We start from the raw sequence: 22,655 nt of genomic DNA, 5'->3' as shown, positions 1-22,655 counted from the left end.
TGCATTTGTTGCACAGGAGCAGAGGGATGACTTTGAGTTCTGTCTGTCCTTTGTCCATGAGGATTTTCCTTATGGGCAAATTGTGAGAGAGGTATGTAGCTTTTAAACAAATCTTTGTAACTATCTTATTTAGGAATAGAATGAGAGGCAGATTTGTCCGATACAGTTTCCAGCTTGACTTTTCCCTTTGGCTTAGTGATTTGGGGATTCCGAGATTTATTTTCCTTTCAAAGTTTCTACCCACTTTTAATACATTTTCATTTTTGTCCAAGTCTTGGATGCAAACCTAGCTAATGAATTGCACTGTGTCCTTTCTGTTAATGCTATGCTTGGTAACAGAATAAAGAAATATTTGTGTCCTGACAACTGACTATCAGCTGGCAGCTGTTCTGTCCCTCCTTACTACAAATAGTGTCACCCTGGTCATGGGGGAAGCTGAGCATCATAAAAACTGAACCTTTTTAAAGTCATATTGAAGGAAATAGTCCTATGATATTATAAGAAATATATTAGGTCTTTGTCCCTGGTTCCCGTCACAGAGCTCCTAAAACCCTTGAAATTTCCTGACAAATAGTATTATCTTCTTATTTATAATGTGTCCCTTTGGATTACATCTGAGTTTATGCTAATGATATAACTCAGAGTGTGGCCCCCAGGTAGCCCAGGATAAGGCCAGTCACCTGAAAAAAAAACAGGTAATAGAGGATTAGAGGATTGGCAAGTTGGAACTTTCAGCCTCACCCACCAACATCCAGGAAAGGCGGGAAAGCAGGGCTAAGGGATGAGTTCTATAAAAACTCTTTTTAATAAATTTTTTTTCTAGGCATAGTGACTCATGCCTGTAATTCCAGCACTTTGGGAGGCTAAGGTAGAAGTATTGCTTGAGGGCAGGATTTCAAGTTCAGCCTGGTCAACATAGCAAGACCCCATCTCTACAAAAAAATTTTTTTTTAATTATCCATGCATGATGCTGCATACCTGTAGTCCTAGCTACTCAGGAGGCTGAGGTGGGAGGATCGCTTGACCCCAGGAGTTCACAGCTGCAGTGAACTATGATCAGGTCACTGCACTGAAGCCTGGGTCACAGAGTGATACCCCGCCTCTAAAAATATTAATAAAACATAAAAATGAAGTATTTTTCATTGACATGATTTTGTACACATTTATGGGGTATAATGTGGTGTGTGTGTGTGTGTGTGTGTGTGTGTGTGTGTGTGTTTGGGAGGTAGGGTCTCCACTCTGTTGCCCTCACTGGAGTACAGTCGCTTGATTATAACTCACAGCAGCCTTGGACTCCTGAGCTCAAGGGATTCTCCTGCCCCAGCCTTCTAAGTAGTTGGGACTACAGGTACACACCACCATGCCCAACTAATTTTTAAAATTCTTTTGTAGAGATGGGGTATCACTATGATGCCTAGGCTTGTCTCAAACTCCTGGCCTCAAGCGATTCTCCTGCCTTGGTCTCACAAAGTGTTGGGACTACAGGTATGAGCCACTGCACCCAGCCTAATGTGATTTTGTTTTGATACATGTATACATTGTGTAATGATCAAATGATCAGAGTAATTAGCATATCCAACACCTCAAACATGTATTATTTCTTTGTGATAGGAACATATAAATCCTCTCTTCTAGCTATTTTGAGATCTATAACACCTTGTTGTTTACTATAGTCACCCTACTGTGCCATAGAACGCCAGAACCATAAAAACTCTTGAACAATGAGATTTGATGAGCTTCCAGATTGCTGAACACACAGAGGTGCCTGGAAGGTTATACACCTAGAGAGAGTGTAGAAGCTCTGCACCCTCCTCCTGATAGCTTGCCCTATGCATCTTTTCCATTTTGCTGTTATTCTGTATCCTTTATAATAAACTAGTAAATGTTAAGTAAGTGTTTCTGAGTCTTGTGAGCCACTCTAACAAATTAATTGAACCTGAGGAGGGGGCTATACGACCCTGCAATTTATACCCAGGGAGTCAGAAGTATAAGTGACAATCTAGTGCTTGTGACTGGCATCTGAAATGGGGGTCGCAATCTCATGGGACTGAACCGTTAACCCATAGGATCTGACACTATCTCCAGGTAGATAGTGTCAGAATTGAATTAAATCATAAGACACCCAGTTGGTGTTCACTGGAGAATCTGATGTCAAAAGTGTTTTTGTGCTGAGTATTGTATTAACTGTGTGTGAAAGTAGAGGGAAAAAACCCAGTTTCCTTTTTTTTTTTTTTTTTTCTTGACACAGGATCTTGCTCTGTCGTCCAGGCTGCAGTGCAGTGGTACAGTCATGGCTCACTGCAGCCTTGGTCTCCTACGTCAGCCTCCAGAGTAGCTGGAACTACAGGTGCATACCACCACACGCAGCTAATTTTTAATTTTTTTGTAGAGACAGGGTCTCACTATGCTGCCCAAACGTCTTGAACTCCTGGACTCAAGAGAGCCTCTTGCCTCAGCCTCCCAAAGTGCTGGGATTAGAGACATAAACCACCACAGCCAGCCATTTTTTTTTTGAGACAGCTGGTTGGCTAGTTACCTAGCTGGCTATCTATCTCTATCTAATCTATTTATTACTCATTTATCTATTTATCATTCTATCAATTTGTCTATGTATTTACTTATCTATCTGTCTATTTATTTATTTAGAGATGGGAGTCACTATGTTGCTCAGGCTGGTGTCAAACTCCTGGTCTCAAGCAATTCTTTCACCTCAGCCTCCTAAGTGTCTGGGATCACAGGCTCCAGTCACTATGCCTGGCTACATTGGATTTTTAGACAGAAGGTTTGCTTCAAGTATGATTAAGGAGTAATTCATTCTCTGTAACCTCTTGAGAGTTAAAAAGATTTTATGGCAATGGAGGCCTGATAATGGGGCCAAAGGTATTTGTGGCTTGTCTTACTGGGACACAAGAGTTGCTGAAGCCCTGGATACTGCCTTGATATTTTAGACTTTACTGCTAAGGAAATGTGCTAAGGAAAGGTTAGCCTAACTAGGTTCAGATTCATTAGAGCTCAAGATTTCTGCCCAGCCAGTAGTTTGGAGAAGAAGTATACCATTGTCAATCCTGCATACTCCAATCCAACCCCACCCTCCCAACCTTCTTGGGTTCAGGACACTGTCAGCTAACCCTGTTCTAGCTTACAGGTTCAGGATTCTGGACAGAGGCTGATGTTGCCAAGTGGTGGTGCGCCTGAGGCCCTGCTAGCCCCAGTCCAAAACTAGCAGATCTCATTCCCATTGGAACAAGAATTAAAAGAAATTAAAGAATATGTAAGCAGAAATTCAGTTGTACATAAGAAAACCCAATTCCCTCTGAGAAAGAGAAAGAGCTGGAGTCCTTTAAAAACTAACTGCCCATTTTTCTGTGGCTAGTGAGCCTTATCTCTCCTCCCTTCCCCAGGCATTGTGAAGACCCTGATTCCCTAGCTGTGCAGCTGTAAGGTCACTAGACAGATAAACTCAAGTCACAAAACATGTTTTTCCTTAAAAAGTAAGAACTGAAGTAATGCATGTCTCAATTGAATAAATGCCTTTGTTTCTCACTTCCCCCTGCACAGATCTCCCCCACCCCATGAAATGCTTAAAAGGTAACTTAACTCTTTGTTCGGGGCTCAGTCCTTTGGATATTAATCCGACTGGGCTGGTGCACCTAAATAATTAATAGATACCCCCTGAACCCCATCGTTCTCTCTGATTCTTTAAAATTCCTGCTACACCATCACCAATTTCTAAGGCAGGAAAGTAGAACTGATGGCAGCGGCTGCTGCAATCATGCTGGCTGCAGCAGGGAGGCATGGCTGGGGCTGCACATTCCATGGAGCTGGTGGGAGCCCCACCCCTTCCAGGGTGGGGAGGGAGCTTCCCGGGTGCCACTGCAGTCGCCTAAACTGCAGCTATAGACCTGGGCCTCCAGCTCCATGGATCAGGCAGGATCCCCCACCCTACTGGGCTGCAGATCTGAGCCTCCCTGTGCTCTTCAAGGGAGCCAGGAGCAGGCAGCATCCCTGTCCTCCTGAGTGCAACTATAACTGCCCAATCCGTGGCTGCAGACCCAGGCCTCTGGCTCTACAGAGCGGGCAGGAGCCAGGGACAAGTGGGAGCCCCACCCTTTCCATGTTGGTGGGGCAGGAGCTCCTCAGGTGCATCTGCAGCTGCCCTCCCAGGTGCAGGACACGGGCGTCTCTGCAGCCTGCATCCTTGGGGGCCAGGAAGCCCCACCACCACAGGCTCAGGAGTGTCTGCTCCCACTGCCTGTTCTCTTTTCCCTCAGGCACCTGCTCTGATCTCATCTCAGAGAGGAGTTGGGGCCGAGCCGGAGGTGCTGTCACAGCCCGGAGGATGTGTGTAGGCTCAGGGCAGTGCTGACATGCCAGTGCCTTGCTGCCTTGGCCCCCTCCAGAATTTCAGTGCCCACGAACATGAGAGAGGAAGCTGAGGGGGGCTGAGGGCAGCTCAGCACTGGCCTGCAAGTGCCCCTTGGTGCAAGCAGCCTGGGTGCCATGGACTGCTGCGGGAGGCAGACAGGCTCCTGGGTGGAAGAGGGCAGGTCCTCAGTAAGACCCCACCTTCAGGCCAGGTGGCCAGTCCTGACGACTGGAGTGAGGACCTGTGGTGCCTTTTCTGGGCCCACCCATGGCTGCCCATGGACCAGTCAGCACACACTTCCTCCCCTTTGATGTCCATAGAAGTCCTGGGCTCAGCCAGAGCAGGGCAGAGGATGGAGAGATGGGATGACCTGCTTACAGAGAGGAGCTACTCACTGTGGTTCTCCTCTGAGCTGTTCTAACACTTAATAAAGCTCCTCTTCCTCCTTGTCCACCCTTCACTTGTTCGCATACCTCATTCTTCCTGGATGCAGGACAAGAACTCAGGCGCCTCTTTGTCTTGTTCACTCTTCACTTGTCTGCATACCTCATTCTTCCTGGACACAGGACAAGAACTAGGGCAAAGATGTCACCAGCCACAGAGGTTTCCTGCCAGAAAATTGACACCCCAAAGATCCCATAACAGAAATAGTCATTTTAATGCAAGGTCAACATCAATGTGGGTGTGGGGGGTCACAGAAAAGGCTTTTTCTTAAATGCCTGGCAGCTACTAAAAAACAGAACAAAACAACCATGTCAGGTGGGCTTTACTGTCCACTCAGCATCCTAATTAATGGAGTTAACATTGTATTTAATCCTTTTGGAAGTTCCCAATCTGCAAATTGTGACACTACAGGCCTTTTCTCTCTGCCTGACTCCTCACTTTCACTCTCCTATTTTAGGATTTAGGATCCTTTCTCTGCATGAATATAGTCTAAAGAAGGCTGGTGTAATAGAGCTCATTTTGGGCATGTTCAAATCTATTATCAAATCTCCCTAAATAGCCAATCCCCAAAGTAGGCTGTTTTATGGGCCAATATTAGTTCCCTATTCCCAGTACTGATTACATAAAACAGTTCTATTATATTTGCAAATAAGAGAAAGGGAGAAAACATCTACAAAGAGTTTCTTGGGGGAAGTTCATGCCTTAGAATTTGGAAATAGATGAGAACATTTTCTTTCTCTTGTTTCTTGTGACTCCTTTTCCTTTTCAGAATTCCATTAAGAGACCACTATGTAAACCAGAAAAGCAACTCACCAAACCTTGTCTTTCATTTCCTCTGAGCTTTCTATGCCTCCTAAGACAGTGGAGGTTTCTTTCATCCTCCCAACCTGACTGTGGGAGTCAGCCAAGACTGACTGTGAGCCCTACCTATGGTGTTAGGATGACAGCACTCAGGGGCTGCTTTTTTTGGACAACCCACCATCAGATCTGCACGTTTCCATTACTGCATGCACACATACACACACACTCTCTCTCTCGCTCTCTCTCTCTGTCTCTCTCTCACTCTCTCTTTCTGCAGCAAAACTAACAATAAACTCATCTTGATGTTTTTTCCCTGACAGTAGTTCTTTGACACAACTTTAGGTTTTCCATGGTGTCAAGTAGTCACTTTTTGATCTCATGACCTACAAATAAGTCTTCACTGCTGGAGAAAATGGAAGAGTATTTCAAATTAACAGAGGTTTGAATCAACCCTGAATTGACAGCCACCCTACCACCACTAAACAAATTCTGCAAAACCCACCTCTTCATAATTGTACCACCAAAAGGGAAAAAACAATTCCTTTGATATTAGAAATTCCTCAAGAGAGTGTTCATTTATGTATTTGATAGTTTCATAATGTTGAGTTTGTGTGGCAGCTTCAAGGCATACTTTGACTGTATATAACTCTCTAATATTTCCATCCTCTTTCTGTCTGGAATTTTATTTGTTTTTGTGTTTTTTTGCCATATATATATAGTACTTTAAGTTCTGGGATACATGTACATGGAATTTTATTTGTAACTGTTCTTTGTGTTTTTTAGACAAATCTAAAGATGCAACTCCCTATGTTGCTTTACCAAATGCTTGAGAACAACAGCAGGAGGACTTGGCCTTCATCTCCCTGCTTCAGTCTCATTGTAACTAAATGTACATTAGTGTGTTTTGGGGGTGAATTACTTCTTCACACCACTGCCTAAATATTTACAAAATCACTCATTTTAGCTCAGAGGTTATGCTTGGTTTTAAATACTTCAAATAGTTAAGTACAATTGAAACCTATTTATTTATTTATTTTTATTTTTTATTTTTATTTTTTTATTTTTTATAATTTTTTTTAATTTATTTTTTATTTTTTATTTTTTTTTTATTATTATTATACTTTAGGTTTTAGGGTACATGTGCACAATGTGCCGGTTTGTTACATATGTATCCATGTGCCATGTTGTTTTGCTGCACCCATTAACTCATCATTTAGCATTAGGTATATCTCCTAATGCTGTCCCTCCCCCCTCCCCCACCCCACAACAGTCCCCGGAGTGTGATGTTCCCCTTCCTGTGTCCATGAGTTCTCATTGTTCAATTTTCACCTATGAGTGAGAACATGCGGTGTTTGGTTTGTTGTCCTTGCGATAGTTTACTGAGAATGATGGTTTCCAGTTTCATCCATGTCCCTACAAAGGACATGAACTCATCATTTTTTATGGCTGCATAGTATTCCATGGTGTATATGTGCCACATTTTCTTAATCCAGTCTATCGTTGTTGGACATTTGGGTTGGTTCCAACTCTTTGCTATTGTGAATAGTGCCGCAATAAACATACGTGTGCATGTGTCTTTGTAGCAGCATGATTTATAGTCCTTTGGGTATATAGCCAGTAATGGGATGGCTGGGTCAAATGGTATTTCTAGTTCTAGATCCCTGAGGAATCGCCACACTGACTTTCACAATGGTTGAACTAGTTTACAGTCCCACCAACAGTGTAAAAGTGTTCCTATTTCTCCACCTCCTCTCCAGCACCTGTTGTTTCCTGACTTTTTAATGATGGCCATTCTAACTGGTGTGAGATGGTATCTCACTGTGATTTTGATTTGCATTTCTCTGATGGCCAGTGATGATGAGCATTTTTTCATATGTTTTTTGGCTGCATAAATGTCTTCTTTTGAGAAGTGTCTGTTCATGTCGTTCACCCACTTTTTGATGGGGTTGTTTGTTTTTTTTCTTGTAAATTTGTTTGAGTTCACTGTAGATTCTGGATATTAGCCCTTTGTCAGATAAGTAGGTTGCAAAAATTTTCTCTCATTCTGTAGGTTGACTGTTCACTCTGATGGTAGTTTCTTTTGCTGTGCAGAAGCTCTTTAGTTTAATTAGATCCTATTTGTCAATTTTGGCTTTTGTTGCCATTGCTTTAGACATGAAGTCCTTGGCCATGCCTATGTCCTGAATGGTATTGCCTAGGTTTTCTTCTAGGGTTTTTATGGTTTTAGGTCTAACATGTAAGTCTTTAATCCATCTTCAATTAATTTTTGTATAAGGTGTAAGGAAGAGATCCAGTTTCAGCTTTCTACATATGGCTAGCCAGTTTTTCCAGCACCATTTATTAAATAGGGAATCCTTTCTCCATTTCTTGTTTTTGTCAGGTTTGTCAAAGATCAGATAGTTGTAGATATGTGTCATTATTTCTGAGGGCTCTGTTCTGTTCCATTGGTCTATATCTCTGTTTTGGTACCAGTACCATGCTGTTTTGGTTACTGTAGCCTTGTAGTATAGTTTGAAGTCAGGTAGCGTGATGCCTCCAGCTTTGTTCTTTTGGCTTAGGATTGACTTGGCAATGTGGGCTCTTTTTTGGTTCCATATGAACTTTAAAGTAGTTTTTTTCCAATTCTGTGAAGAAAGTCATTGGTAGCTTGATGGGGATGGCATTTAATCTATAAATTGCCTTGAGCAGTATGGCCATTTTCACAATATTGATTCTTCCTACCCATGAGCATGGAATGTTCTTCCATTTGTTTGTATCCTCTTTTATTTCATTGAGCAGTGGTTTGTAGTTCTCCTTGAAGAGGTCCTTCACATCCCTTGTAAGTTGGATTCCTAGGTATTTTATTCTCTTTGAAGCAATTGTGAATGGGAGTTCACTCATGATTTGGCTCTCTGTTTGTCTGTTATTGGTGTATAAGAATGCTTCTGATTTTTGCACATTGATTTTGTATCCTGAGACTGCTGAAGTTGCCTATCAGCTTAAGGAGATTTGGGGCTGAGACGATGGGGTTTTCTAGATATACAATCATGTCATCTGCAAACAGGGACAATTTGACTTCCTCTTTTCCTAATTGAATACTCTTTATTTCCTTCTCCTGCCTGATTGCCCTGGCCAGAACTTCCAACACTATGTTGAATAGGAGTGGTGAGAGAGGGCATCCCTGTCTTGTGCCAGTTTTCAAAGGAATGCTTCCAGTTTTTGCCCATTCAGTATGATATTGGCTGTGGGTTTGTCATAGATAGCTCTTATTATTTTGGGATGCATCCCATCAATACCTAATTTATTGAGAGTTTTTAGCATGAAGTGTTGTTGAATTTTGTCAAAGGCCTTTTCTGCATCTATTGAGATAATCATGTGGTTTTTGTCATTGGTTCTGTTTATATGGTGGATTACGTTTATTGATTTGCATATGTCGAACCAGCCTTGCATCCCAGGGATGAAGCCCACTTGATCATGGTGGATAAGCTTTTTGATGTGCTGCTGGATTCGGTTTGCCAGTATTTTATTGAGGATTTTTGCATCAATATTCATCAGAGATATTGGTCTAAAATTCTCTTTTTTTGTTGTGTCTCTGCCAGGCTTTGGTATCGGGATGATGCTGGCCTCATCAAATGAGTTCTAATTTTTTTTCAAGGTTTTTAACTTCTTTGCCTTGGGTTCGAACTTCCTCCTTTAGCTCAGAGTAGTTTGTCTGAAGCCTTCTTCTCTCAAGTCATCAAAATCATTCTCCATCCAGTTTTGTTCTGTTGCTGGTGAGGAGCTGTGCTCTTTTGGAGGAGGAGATGTGCTCTGATTTTTAGAGTTTCCAGTTTTTCTGCTCTGTGTTTTCACCATCTTTGTGGTTTTATCTACCTCTGGTCTTTGATGATGGTGACGTACAGATGGGGTTTTGATGTGGATGTCCTTTCTGTTTGTTAGTTTTCCTTCTGACAGTCAGGACCCTCAGCTGCAGGTCTGTTGGAGTTTGCTGGAGGTCCACTCCAAACCCTGTTTGCTGGGTATCAGCAGCGGAGGCTGCAGAACAGTGGATATTGGTGAACAGAAAATGTTGCTGCCTGATCGTTCCTCTGGAAGTTTCATCTCAGAAGAGTACCCAGCCGTGTGAGGTGTCAGTCTGCCCCTACTGGGGGGTGCCTCCCAGTTAGGCTACTTGGGGGTCAGGGACCCACTTGAGGAGGCAGTCTGTCCGTTCTCCGATCTCAAGCTGCATGCTGGGAAAACCACTACTCTCTTCAAAGCTGTTAGACAGGGACATTTAAGTCTGCAGAGATTTCTGCTGCCTTTTGTTTGGCTATGCCCTGCCCCCATAGGTGAAGTCTACAGAGGCAGGCAGGCCTCCTTGAGCTGCGGTGGGCTCCACCCAGTTCGAGCTTTTCAGCCACTTTGTTTACCTACTCAAGCCTCAGCAATGGTGGGCGCCCCTCCCCCAGCCTCGCTGCCACCTTGCAGTTCAATCTCAGACTGCTGTGCTAGCAATGATCGAGGCTCCATGGGTGCAGGACCCTCTGAGCCAGGCGCAGGATATAATCTCCTGGTGTGCTGTTTGCTAAGACCATTGGAAAAGCGCAGTATTATGGTGGGAGTGACCCGTTTTTCCATGTGCCGTCTGTCACCCCTTTCTTTGACTAGGAAAGGGAATTCCCCGACCCCTTGCACTTCCCATGTGAGGCGATGCCTTGCCCTGCTTCGGCTCACACTCGGTGCGCTGCACCCACTGTCCTGCACCCACTGTCTGACACTCCCCAGTGAGATGAACCCGGTACCTCAGTTGGGAATGCAGAAATCACCCATCTTCTGCGTTGCTCATGCTGGGAGCTGTAGACTGGAGCTGTTCCTATTCGGCCATCTTGGCTCCACCAATTGTGGGGTTTTTTTTCTTCAGTGCCATCTTGACCCAATTTTGAGGCCCTGGCTAGAGGCTAGTCATTTCCTCTTCTTGAGCAGCTGATTAAATCCACATCTCAACCACTTCCCTTATGGGGCTCTCACATTCCTGGCAACTATGTACCTGCTGTAATCACCACAGGGATAGGTACCAGACAACTAGGGACAGCCCTTTTGCCTAAGTTTCAAAGTAACAAATCCACAGGGAGCCCATGAAACCTCCCTTGCCATACTTAGGCTGCCTCCTACAGGTATAGCTCTGTCCTGGGTTACAACTTCAGGTGTGGCTCTACCTGGCAGCCTTCTCTCATTTGGAGCTGTAAGTAACAAAGAGTTCTGCCTTTCATCTATCTGAGTATATTTATGTGGTATCCTTCCATCCAAGGAACCTATGTTCCTGTCTAACATTTTATAATTATGAAACAATATGGGCATAAATAAGACAATAAGGGAATCTAGTCCCCTGCTTGTTTCTGGTTTTACATGAGGCTCTCCAAATTTAAGGTGGGTAGAGGACCATAAGTGGATATAAATACAATTGCCAACAGCCCACAAGTGTGGCTCTGGGCACTATGTCAATGAGTTAGCCCTGCTTCACAAGGAACAGCTCCAGTTAAGTAAAAGATTGCTGTTTAATACCACCAACTCACCCTTGAATTCTTTCCTGGGCAAAGCCAAGAACTCTCCCAGGCTAAGCCCCAGTTTGGGGGCTTGCCTGCCCTGTGTCATCTGAACATATACTCCAAGTAATTTTCTAGGTTTAACAGAATTTCAGTTAACACAGAAAGATAAGCAAGAAAACACAAGGTCGATCTAAAAATAAGTATGGAATTCATTTAACTACATATTTATTAGAAAGACAAAACATTAATCTTTAAGACTGACAATGACTGAAAAATGAAATACTAGTCAATCAAAATGAGATGTCTGAAGTAGCTGTTGGCATATATGACATTAACAGGTGCCAAATATATATATAGAATGATGGAAGAAATATTGTTTTTCTTGTTTTGAAAAAAGAAAAATGGCTTCTGATTGCTTCTGAATGCGAGTACATGAAATTGCAGGAAATACTCCACAAAGTAGTTTTATATATATTTTTACATAAACCATATCAATACACTGAAACACTAAACAAAATACGCATATCTTGAAATGATGGGATTCAAACAAGCAGACCTATTGGCTATATTCAAGCTTTGATCATGTCTTACTTTTTAACACGTGAGACTTCCAAATCCCAGTGATATTGTGAGTTCACAGACTGCTTAGCATTCACTCAGGCAAAGGAAAATGGCTTTATCTTTTGAAAAAGATGTCTTAAGCCACAGTTAACATTTTTTTTTTAAGAGAGAGGATCTCACTCTGTCACCCATGCTGGAGTGCAGTAGCGCGATCATAGCTTATTACAGCCTCAAACTTCTGGGTTCAAGTGACACTATTAACATTATTTTTTAAAACAACTTTTTTTCATTTTTCCTTTCTTATTATATTCATTGTATATATGTTGCCTTACTTCCTAACAGAGAATAAATGGATGGGTTAATGATTATAAAGAAAAAATGGCAGCACAGAAAAGGGAATCTAATGAGCAAATAGAAGAATGAAAGAAAAATATCTAGTACATACCCAGCAGTCTATTCTGTTTAATTTGTATCCAGAAATATTGTGTACTTATATATTAAAATGAATCCTTAATTCAGCATAATACCCAAGGGTTAGATTTAGTCTGGTTAATGGAATATTTTAAAGAAATGAGATTGAACAAGAATCCCATGTCATTGTTTATTTCCTCATTTTCTTTTTATTTTAATTAACTAATTTAGAGATGGGCTCCTGCTCTGTTACCCAGGCTGGAGTGCAGTGGTCTGATCATAGCTCACTGCAGCTTTGAACTCCTGGGCTCAAGCAATCCTCCTATCTCAGCCTCCCAAATAGCTGGGACTACATACAGGTGCATGCCACCACACCCAGCTATTTTTTTCCTAGAGATGGGGGTCTCACTATGTTGCCCAGGCTGGTCTCAAACTCTTGGCCTCAAGCAATCCCCCCACCTCAGCCTCCCAAAGTGCTGGGATTACAGGCATGAGCCACTGTGCACAGCTTATTTCCTTATTTTCTGTTGAAAAAAATGTGAGATTATGTATGTCTATTTTCCCCTCACATTTGAGTCTACTGAACAGAATGGGATGTTTGGTCAATGAATTCCATTATAGCCACTTGTCAGCTGTGATTTGGACAGATTATTTAATCTCTCTCTGTCTTTATTTCCTCATTTGTGAAATAGCAATAAGCTTAATTCACACACAGTACTTGTCACACATTAAGCCTTCCAAAAATTTTAGCTGTTACTATAATCATTGCCCTTTTAAAAATTACACATAAAGCACCACTCCTAGCTTCCGTGAAGGAAACAAGAAGAGTAGGAGACCCAGTCGGAAAATACAAGTTCCCTTACCTGCTTACCATGCAGGTAGGGAACATAAGAATTACACCCACAAAACAGTTATGTTTCAGGGAGAGGCCATAAGTCATGACTGTTGCCTCTTAATTAGTGATTGCTACTTCAGGTCTACAGGGGGTCTGGAAGGGGAGACAATTGGGCAGGTGAGGTTGAGAAACAGAAGGAAAAAGAAGAAGATGGGTGAAAGGAGGCAGAAAATGTGAGAGGAAAACAGACATGAATGATTTGGCTAGATGAGGAAAGCAGAATAGGAACAGCACAAGCAAAGATAGTCAGAAATGAGCATGCTATATTCCAGAGATTCACTGTGAGTTTGTAGTGTCTAATATGGTTTGGCTGTGTCCCCATCCAAAATCTTATCTTGAATTGTAATCCCCATAATCCCAATGTGTCAAGGGCAGGACCAGGTGGAGGTAATTGGATCATGGAGGTGGTTTCCCCCATTCTGTCCTCATGATCGTGAATGAGTCTCGCAAGATCTGATGGTTTTATAAACATCTGGCATTTCCCCTGCTTGCACTTCCTCCATCTTGCTGCCCTGTGAAGAAAGTGCCTGCTTCTCCTTTGCCTTCTGCCACGATTGTAAGTTTCCTGAGGCCTCCCCAGCCATGCAGAACAGTGAGTCAATTAAACCTCTTTCCTTTATAAATTACCCGGGTTTGGGCATTTCTTCATAGCAGTGTGAGAACAGACTAATACAGTGTCTAAGAGCCATCACTCCAGAGAGCAAACTTTATTGCCATGGCATTAGCTGAAAAAGACTTATGCTATTAGATTGAATGTGTGCTGATCCCTGAGACTTTCTCTAAATAGTTATATAAAGCAACACATATGGAAAAAACAGCTAAGCAAAGAAAAAGACTCAGCAGAGGAAAAGTGGCTTTCTTGGTTATTTATCTTTTCCTGCAATAAGTATGCAATCATGATTAATTAAAGTTCCCTCCTAGTATTATTCTATTTAACTGCGATATTGATGTACAATAGTAGAATGCTACCAGTTGTGGGAGAGAACAAGACAGTTTGGGCATGGTGCCTAAATATCAGGAGGGTGTTAAAAGAGTTATTCAGAGTATCATTTTTATTTTGCCTGTGGATTGAGTCTTTCCTATGGTTCGTAGGGGAAAGAATGGTGAGAAGGAGCAGAGTGAGATGAATGAAATTTGATCTCTGTCGTTGGCTGTGGTTGCTACTCTTGGACAGTAACCCGATGACCATGAAGAAGACTTCCTCATTTCATCACATCCTGCATGTTGACTAGGATCACAGCTGGCAGCTAGTCTCCTTCCTTCCAGTTCAGAATGAATGGACTAAACATTTACTTAGTGGAGAGTTATGCAAAATTTTGATACTATAGAATGTGTTCACCTAACGGGTTGAGCCAAGAAGAGGCTCCTAAATCTAAGTCTGTATGTTAAATAAATAGAAGAGACAATTTAGCATCTTAAAATATTTCTGTCGGACTCACTTTTGGAGTTGACCTTTTTGATGTGGTGGGTAGGCCTGTGGAATTTGTGAGAAATCCTTGGAAATTCCTTGCACTTAAAATGAATAGAATCATATTTTGTGCTGCTTGAGGTGCTGGGGTTGGGGACCTGGGCCAGGGAAAATCAGATTGTGAAACCTCCACTCAGTCTTGACTTTCCTTTCTTCCTTATAAATAATTTCAATCGCACTGAAACCCCTTAATGTGACCAGATGAGTTAAAGGGAGGATAGGGATCAGAGGTAAAGAGAAATTGCAGTCTTATTGCTTGGCCTCATGATGAGGGCTATGGAAGGAGATGTTAGGGACTGATTTATATAGGAACCAGAGTTCTGTTTTTCCTTTATGTTTTTTTATGGTAAAGCCCAGCTGGCCAGAGCTACCTCCTTGTGCCCCACTGGCTACCTTCTAGAGGCAGTACCTAGCTGTTAGCCGCTGTTTATCATCAAGCTCCCCACATCTCAATAACAGCTCCGGGCTCAGCCATTGCCATGGATTTCTTTCCTCCTATGTCTCCACACTCTTTCACCTTTTGATTTTAAAACATCCTTTGTTTAATTTTTTTTGTCTCTCTTGTTCAAAGGGAATGGACAGAGACTCTTCCTTGTTCTCTGCCTTCCCTCCATTATTTTGCCTAAACCAAGAATCTTCGGCTTGAAATAAAAAATCATAATCCAACTCTGCAGTTCTCATAGAGGCCCTAGTTTTGTTTGTGGCCTGTGCTTTGGAGGGGTCCAAATGTATCAATTATGATGCTCACACCTGAATGCTACCTCTGAAATCACCTTTGTCCTCTTGCTTGTGTAACACAACAGAACGTGCTTTTAGAAGGGGTCTTTTGTATTACTAGATTCTAAAATATTGACAGAACAATTTCCAACCTATTAGCCTGCTTTCTTAAAAAAGTTAATTCAACACCAAGCACCAAGCTAGTTATTGTTCATGTGTTGTGCTTCCCACTTCCGGCACAGATTTGCAAGAAAATTGGGAGAAATGAGAGTTGTGAGGAGGGTAGAAGTTGTGTCACTCCCTCAAGGGCCTGTAAGAATGGACACCAAGATACTGAATGCCTTTAGGGGAGGTTTACTATTCCTAGAGGTAAAATGGCCCAGTGCTATGATTGGGGAAGGGACTTGAATCTTCAACCCTTTAAGTGAAATAGTTCTGGGCTGGATAATGTGGTAGATGCTGAAGAGCTGAACTTGGGCTGGTGTGTGTTTCTCTTAATTGAATGATCCCTGGCCCAGGGGAGGGCATGGCCATTCAGTGGCTGGCCTCCTCTAAGCTGAGCTCTGTGTGTTCTCTTATGCAGGCCACTCCATTGCTCTGGGCCTACAGAAAGCCCTCTACAGTGCTGTATAAAAGATATAGTCAAAAGTAGGTCAGTATAACAGAGCTCATTTTAGGGGAATTCAAATGTACCATTGGCCAAATCTCCACAACAGGATAACTGTGTTTTGGGTCCATATTCCCAATACTGTTTTCATAAAATAGTTTTAGTATATTTGCAAAAGGGAGGAGAGCATCTGCTAAAAGTTTCTTGGGGAAATTCATGCTATAGTTTGGAAATAGATAAAAACATACTTTGTTTTTACTTAAAAAAAAATCTTCGGCTGGGTGCAGTAGCACACACCTGTAATCCCAGCACTTTGGGAGGCAGAGGCAAGAGGATCACTTGAGCCCAGGAGTTCGAGACCAGCCTTGGCAACATGGCAAAATCCTGTCTTTACAAAGAATACAGAAACTAGGTGAGTGTGGTGCTGCATGCCTGTAGTCCGAGCTACTCAGGAGGCTGAGGTGGAAGGATCACCTGAGCCCATGAGGTCAAGGCTACAGTGAGCCAAGATTGTGCCACTGCACTCCAGCTTAAGAGATAGAGTGAGACCCTGTCTCAAAAAAAAATTTTATCTGGTTCATTTTCCCTCCAGAACTCCATAGAGGACTGTATAAATTCACATAAGGGGAAAAAGCAACTCACCAAACCTTAAGATGGTTTCTCAAAATTCCCAGACCCTGGTATACACACATATTCTCCCGTACCAGGATACTGAATGCCTTTGGAGGAGGTTGATTACTTTCTTTAGAGGTAAAAAGGCTCAGGCTTGAGACAGAGCCTTAAGCCTGCAGGCCTTTGAAGGAAAGCATTCTGGGCAGGATGGAGTTGTTAAGTGCTGAGGAACTGAATCTTATATAGTGAGCACTTCCTGTATCTGGGTGACTGGGGAGCTAAGGAAGGGCATGGCCACTTAGAGGCTGGCCTTCTCCAGGGTGCAGTCTATATGTTCTCTTTTGCAGACCATTCCCTTGCTGTGGGCCTGTGTTCCTTCATCTGTAAAGTAAAAAGAGTAGGCTCAATGTTCCCTAAATTCTCTCCATTGTTTATGCAACACATCCTCCAGGAAGGACTCCCTAGCCAACACAGGTAGGACTGGGGACGAAGTGTGAGCTTTTCCCTTCAGATATCCCACCCTCAACAAACAGATTGTACCATAAGAGCAGAAAACATGCCTGTTTCATCTTTGTGACCCCATAGTCTAGCCAGGAGCTGGGAACAGAGCAGGTATCTCCAACAGTCTGTGTAATATATAAATGAGAAACTGTTCAGGCAAGTAATCTTGGCAATCCCTCTAGCAAAGTTCTGCTGTTCTTGTCAAACCTCTCCATTCACCAAATCAAATGGTGGCTAAGACATGGTCATCAGATAACACTGAGCTCAAATCCTGGCCCTTTCAGGATCTTTGGCAGGTCATTTATAGCAGATGTTGTCTGTGTCCTACTAGATCTCAGCCATATGTACTTGGCCCAATTTCCAACAGCTTGATGCTTCCTCTGGGGTCTGAAGCCCGTCTGCCTGAACAGGGAAGGCTGGGGAATAAATGCCCCCAGGAGCAGCCCTCAACCAATGATTATTGGGAGTTGGTGGATAAATGCCCAAGCTTCCTTGCCCCTTAGACAGGATAATTACGAAGTGATTGTTCTACACTGTGAGAAGGTGATAAGCAGTCTGTACTAGTCCATTCTCACACTATAAAGAACTACCTGAGACTGGGTAATTTATGAAGAAAAAAGGTTTAATTCACTCACAGTTCCACAGGCTTAACAGGAAGCATGACTGGGAGGCTTCAGGAAACTTACAATCATTGCAAAAGTTGAAGGGGAAGCAAGGCATATCTTTTCATGGTCACAGGAGAGCAAGAGAATGAGGGGGAAAAGTGCCACACACTTTTAAACCATCAGATATTATGAGAACTCACTCACTATCATGAGAACAGCAATGGGGAAATCCTCCCCCATGATATAATCACCTTCCATCAGGCCCCTCCTCCAATTCGACATCAGATTTGGGTAGGGACACAAATCCAAACCATATCGCAGCCCCTGACAGCCAGCACTGGCCTGGTACTCACAACTAGGTCTTGATGTTTTCCTGTTGAACATAAACAGTCTTACAGAGCACTACTGTCAGACAAAATCACTCTGTGATCTTGATGAAGTGAGAAAAAAATACCACTTCATAACCTTGTCTAGGCATAGAAAAAACAAGATCACTGTGCAAATGAAAAAACTAGCAAACGTGGAGTTCAACTTCCAGCATGACAGCTTGAGGAACTCTGCTGATGCACTCCCAAGTGAAAGTGGTAAATATTATTTTTAAAACAACAACTTAAAGCCCCTGGAAATGGTCCTAAGGGAAAACAGCAAATGAAGAAACATCTATCTAAGAGAACCTACAAAAATTCAATAAGAAAAGCAAGTCCGTGGTATTTGAATCACTACAGCTTCTTCCTTTTCCCCTCCCAGATCAGTAAGGCAGAAATTCTACTTCAGACTGCTGCAGACAAGAGCATAGGGCTCCCTCTCCCCTCTGGCTCCCAGCCAGAGGACTTTCTTCCCAAGAGGAGCAGCACTTCAGCATCATTCATACCGACACCAGCTACTTGTTTCTGAGGCTAAGTATCAGGTGAGTACAGCTGAGTGATGGTGGCTCATTTCATCTGCCTACTCTGTCCCCCAGTTATTTAATGGAGGCTCTACCTAAGATGCAACACACTGAGGAAACTGCGGCTCAAGTTTTCCTTGCCTCGCTCATGAGGTGGTGGTTACATGCTGAAGAGGCAAGCCAAGAGCACCTTAGGCTGCTGCACCCCACTCTGCCAAAGCCTCAGCCCATAGAATGGGGTTGCCACTCAGGCAGAAGCTTGCCACTGTCCCCACCCTGTCTCTAGAGCTCTTGTTCAAATATTTTGCCTTGGAGGAGAAACAGGCTACAAAACAGGTAGCTCCTAATCTCTTCCTAATGGGATTGACTTCATTTGCAACAGAGTGTAAAGTTCAAACCTAAGACTGCTCTCAGGAACAGTGGATGTTGTTATACAAGGCAGTTGAGATTTGTGGATCTAATGAAGATAAAGTGTGGCCTGTAAGCTGGATAGTTTTCAGGAGAAAATCAGGAAATAAGATGGCTAGTAAGAGCACTCCTGGTATCAGAACCTATATCAGACGTGGACCTCAAAAACTATTCCTTCAAATAAACCACAATTTAATTGAATTAGTTTGTAGAACAATTTATGTCCTAGAGCATTGCTGAAAACAATAGAATGATCAGCAGGCAATTAGTGGAGTTTAATAGTTGGGCATGGTAAGGGAAAGATAGAGAGCCCTACTAACACCACTGCCATCCTAGAGTGACAGTGTACACATCCAAAGTCATGTATTCCTGAAGAGCATCATCAGAGGCTTAAGACTATGAGGAGAAGGAATAAGCTTCATTAAAATAATCCAGCCAATCATTAAAAAAATATACCAGCAAATAACAAGTCCCAGAGGCCAAGGTTGGGGGCAGTTGCTACAACATATTATCAAAAATTTTGTGGCTGAGCATAATGCCTCACACCTGTAATCCCAGCACTTTGAGAGGCCAAGGTGGAAGAATCACTTGAGCCCAGGAGATCAAGACCAGCCTAGGCAATATAGAGAGACCCCCCGTCTCTATAAAAATAATAAAAAAAATTAGCCAGGTGTAATGGTGCACACTGACAGTCCCAGCTACTCAGGAGGGTGAGGTGGAAGGATCACTTGAACCTAGGAGGTCGAGGCTGCAGTGAGCCATGACTGCACCACTGCACTCCAGCCTGGGTGACACAGTGGGACCCTGTCTCAAAAATGATTTCAATTTCCAGCAAAAAATTTATGAGGCATGTGATATGGTTTGTCTATGTCTCCACTCAAAATCTCATCTTGAATTGTAATCCCCTTAATCCCCATAATCCCCATGTGTCAAGGATGGGACCAGGTGGAGGTAATTGGATGATGGGGGTGGTTTCCCCCGTGCTGTCCTCGTGATAGTGAGTGAGTCCCACATGATCTGATGGTTTTATAAGCATCTAGCATTTCTCCTGCTTGCACTTCTCCTTCCTGCTGCCTTGTGAAGAAGGTGCCTTGCTTCCCCTTCACCTTCTGCCATGACTGTATGTTTCCTGAGGCCTCCCCAGCCATGCTGAACTGTGAGTCAATTAAACCTCTTTCCTTTATAAATTACCCACTCTCGGCTATTTCCTTATAACAATGTGAGAACAGATCAATACAGACCTGCAAAGAAACAGGAAAGTATGCCCCATACAGCAGAAAAAAGCAGACAACACCAACTGCCTGTGAGAGCAACCACATGATGGATTTAACAGAAAAAGACTTCAAAATATCCATTATAAATATGTTTGCAGGCCAGGTGTGGTGGCTTATACCTGTAATCCCAGCACTTTGTAAAGCTGAAGCCAGAGGATTGCCTGAGGCCAGGAGTTTGAGACCAGCCTGGTCAGCATAGCAAGACCTCCATCTCTACAGAGAAAAAAAATAATATGTTTACTGAACTAAAAGAAAGCATGATTCAGAAAATAAAGGTATGATAACAATGTTGCATCCAGTAGAAAATATCATTAAAGAGATAGAAATTATTTTAAAGGAACCAAATGGAAATTCTGAATCTGAAAAGTACAATAACTGACATGAAAAAATCACTAGCAGGGCTCAATAGCACATTTAAACTGGCAGAAGAAAGAATTGGCAGATTTGAAACAGGATTGATAGCGATTATGCAAGATGAAGACTAGAGAGAAGAAAGAGTGAAGAAAAATAAATAGAGCTTTAGACAAATGTAGGACACCATCAGCCACACAAACCTAAGTGGGAAGAAAGGAAGAGATAGACAAGAGAAGAAAGGAAGAGATAGAGAGGAGCAGAAAAAATAGTCAAAGAAATAATGGCAGAAAATTTCCCAAATTTATTTTAAAAACAACCCACACACTCAGGAAGCTCAGTGAATTATAAGAAGGATATATGTAAAGAATCCACAAACAGATTAGATCATAGTAAAACCGGCTAAGATCAAGGAGAAAATCTTGAAAGTGGCAAGAGAAAAACGTCTCATCACTTACCAGGGAACCCCAGTAAGATTGGTAGTTGACTTCTCAGCAGAAACAATGAAGGCCAGGAGGCAATAAGATTAAATACTCAAAGTGCTTAAAGAAAAAACTATCAACCAAGAATCCTACATCCAGCAAAGCTACCTTTCAGAAATGAAGGCAAAGACATTCCCAGTTAAATAAAAATGGGAGGATTTGTTGTTAGTAGATCCACCTTATAAGAAATAATAAAGGAAGTTCTTCAGGTTTTGAAAGCAAGTGCTTCAGATGTTAATTGCAACCTATGAGAACAAGCCAAGGCCCACTTTATCCACTGCCTCTTTCCCTTCCAGCCTCACAAGTGTCAGAATGTCTCAGCCACAAGTCTGACATACCAGGATAAAAACCCCACTTTATCAATTACAGACTGAATAATATTTTTGGGAAGTAACAGCCACTCTGGGTATGACAGTTAATACTGAGTGTCAACTTGATTAGATAGAAGGATACAAAATATTGATCCTAGGTGTGTCTCTGAGAGTGTTGCCAAAAGAGATTAACATTTGAGTCAGTGGGCTGCAGAAGGTAAATCCACTCTTAATCTGGTGGGCACAATCTAATCAGCTGCCAGTGAATATGAAGCAGGCAGAAAAACGTGAAAAGGAGAGACTGGCCTAGTCTCCCAGCCTACCTCTTTCTCCCATGCTGGACACTTCCTGCCCTTGAACATCGGACTCCCAAGTTCTTCAGTTTTGAGACTCAGACCGGAACTCTTTGCTCCTCAAGCTTGCAGACAGCCTATTATAGGAACTTGTGATCGTGTAAGTTAATACTTAATTAACTCCATATATATACATATATATATATGGAGGATATATATATATATGGAGGATATATATATATATGGAGGATATATATATATATGGAGGATATATATATATGGAGAATATATATATGGAGGATATATATATATGGAGGATATATATATATATGGAGGATATATATATGTAGGATATATATATATGGAGGATATATATATGGAGGATATATATATGGAGGATATATATATATGGAGGATATATATATGGAGGATATATATATATGGATATATATATATATGGAGGATATATATATAGAGAGAGAGGAGATATATATATGGAGGATATATATATATATATATGGAGGATATATATATATATATATATCCTATTAGTTCTGTCCCTCTAGGGAACCCTAATACACTGGATCTCAAAGTTTCTACAGTGAGACCAAATGTTTAAAGAAGTCTGAAAGTCTGATGTCCTCAAGACCAGGAGAACAAGGGAGTAAGGAAAGAGAGTGCTGGAACTTTATGACTTCAGGCAGTCACTGTCTCTCTCTGGGCCTCAATTTCCCCTTTGAAAAATGAGAATGTTTGCCCTCTCTAAGAATACTAGACCCAAAGTGCTCAGGAGCATTTCTCAAGATTATTGGAAGTGTCAAAATTAGAATCAGATCAAGTTAGGAAACATTTTAAAGTTTATTGTTATACAGTAAGAGAAAGTACAGCTCGTGATCCAGGAGACTTCAAACAAAGTGGTAGAAAGCTCACCTTATGGCAGTCATAGCACACTTTATAAAGCATAAAGGAGAATATTTTGATTTTTTTTGTGGTTGGCTGTTTTACATTATCATTCTTTTTAAGGTAAACAGAGCTGTTTAAACTGATTTGCCTATAGCTGATTGGTTTAATTTCACTGAATCATGCTGACAATGATGTAAAGGTTATGTTTGATATCTATGATTAGAGACAGTGTTTTGGGGAAATTGGGAAGAA

General features: G+C 42.1%; 1 protein-coding gene across 6 annotated transcripts in view; it reads left to right on the top strand.

Moving 5' to 3' along the window:
- LOC129475559 (putative uncharacterized protein CXorf42) overlaps window positions 1-22,655 on the top strand; it is a 66,821-nt gene that overhangs the window by 17,795 nt on the left and 26,371 nt on the right. For 2 of the 6 annotated variants that reach the window (XR_010119666.1, XM_063634870.1), the window contains one exon: window positions 14,078-15,774. The exons of 3 other annotated variants lie outside the window; for them this stretch is intronic. Coding sequence is in view for 1 of the 3 variants with exons in the window: in XM_063634870.1 (XP_063490940.1) it covers window positions 14,078-14,092 (15 nt within the window). In the remaining 2 variants the exon portion in view is untranslated. Of the gene's footprint in view, window positions 1-14,077; window positions 15,775-18,242; window positions 18,403-22,655 lie in introns of those variants that run through there. One more of the 6 variants, XR_010119663.1, reaches the window with a different exon arrangement.

Source organism: Symphalangus syndactylus, chromosome X (assembly GCF_028878055.3).
Source record: "Symphalangus syndactylus isolate Jambi chromosome X, NHGRI_mSymSyn1-v2.1_pri, whole genome shotgun sequence".
NCBI lineage: Eukaryota > Metazoa > Chordata > Mammalia > Primates > Hylobatidae > Symphalangus > Symphalangus syndactylus.
This window is presented reverse-complemented; position numbering and strand designations above follow the sequence as displayed.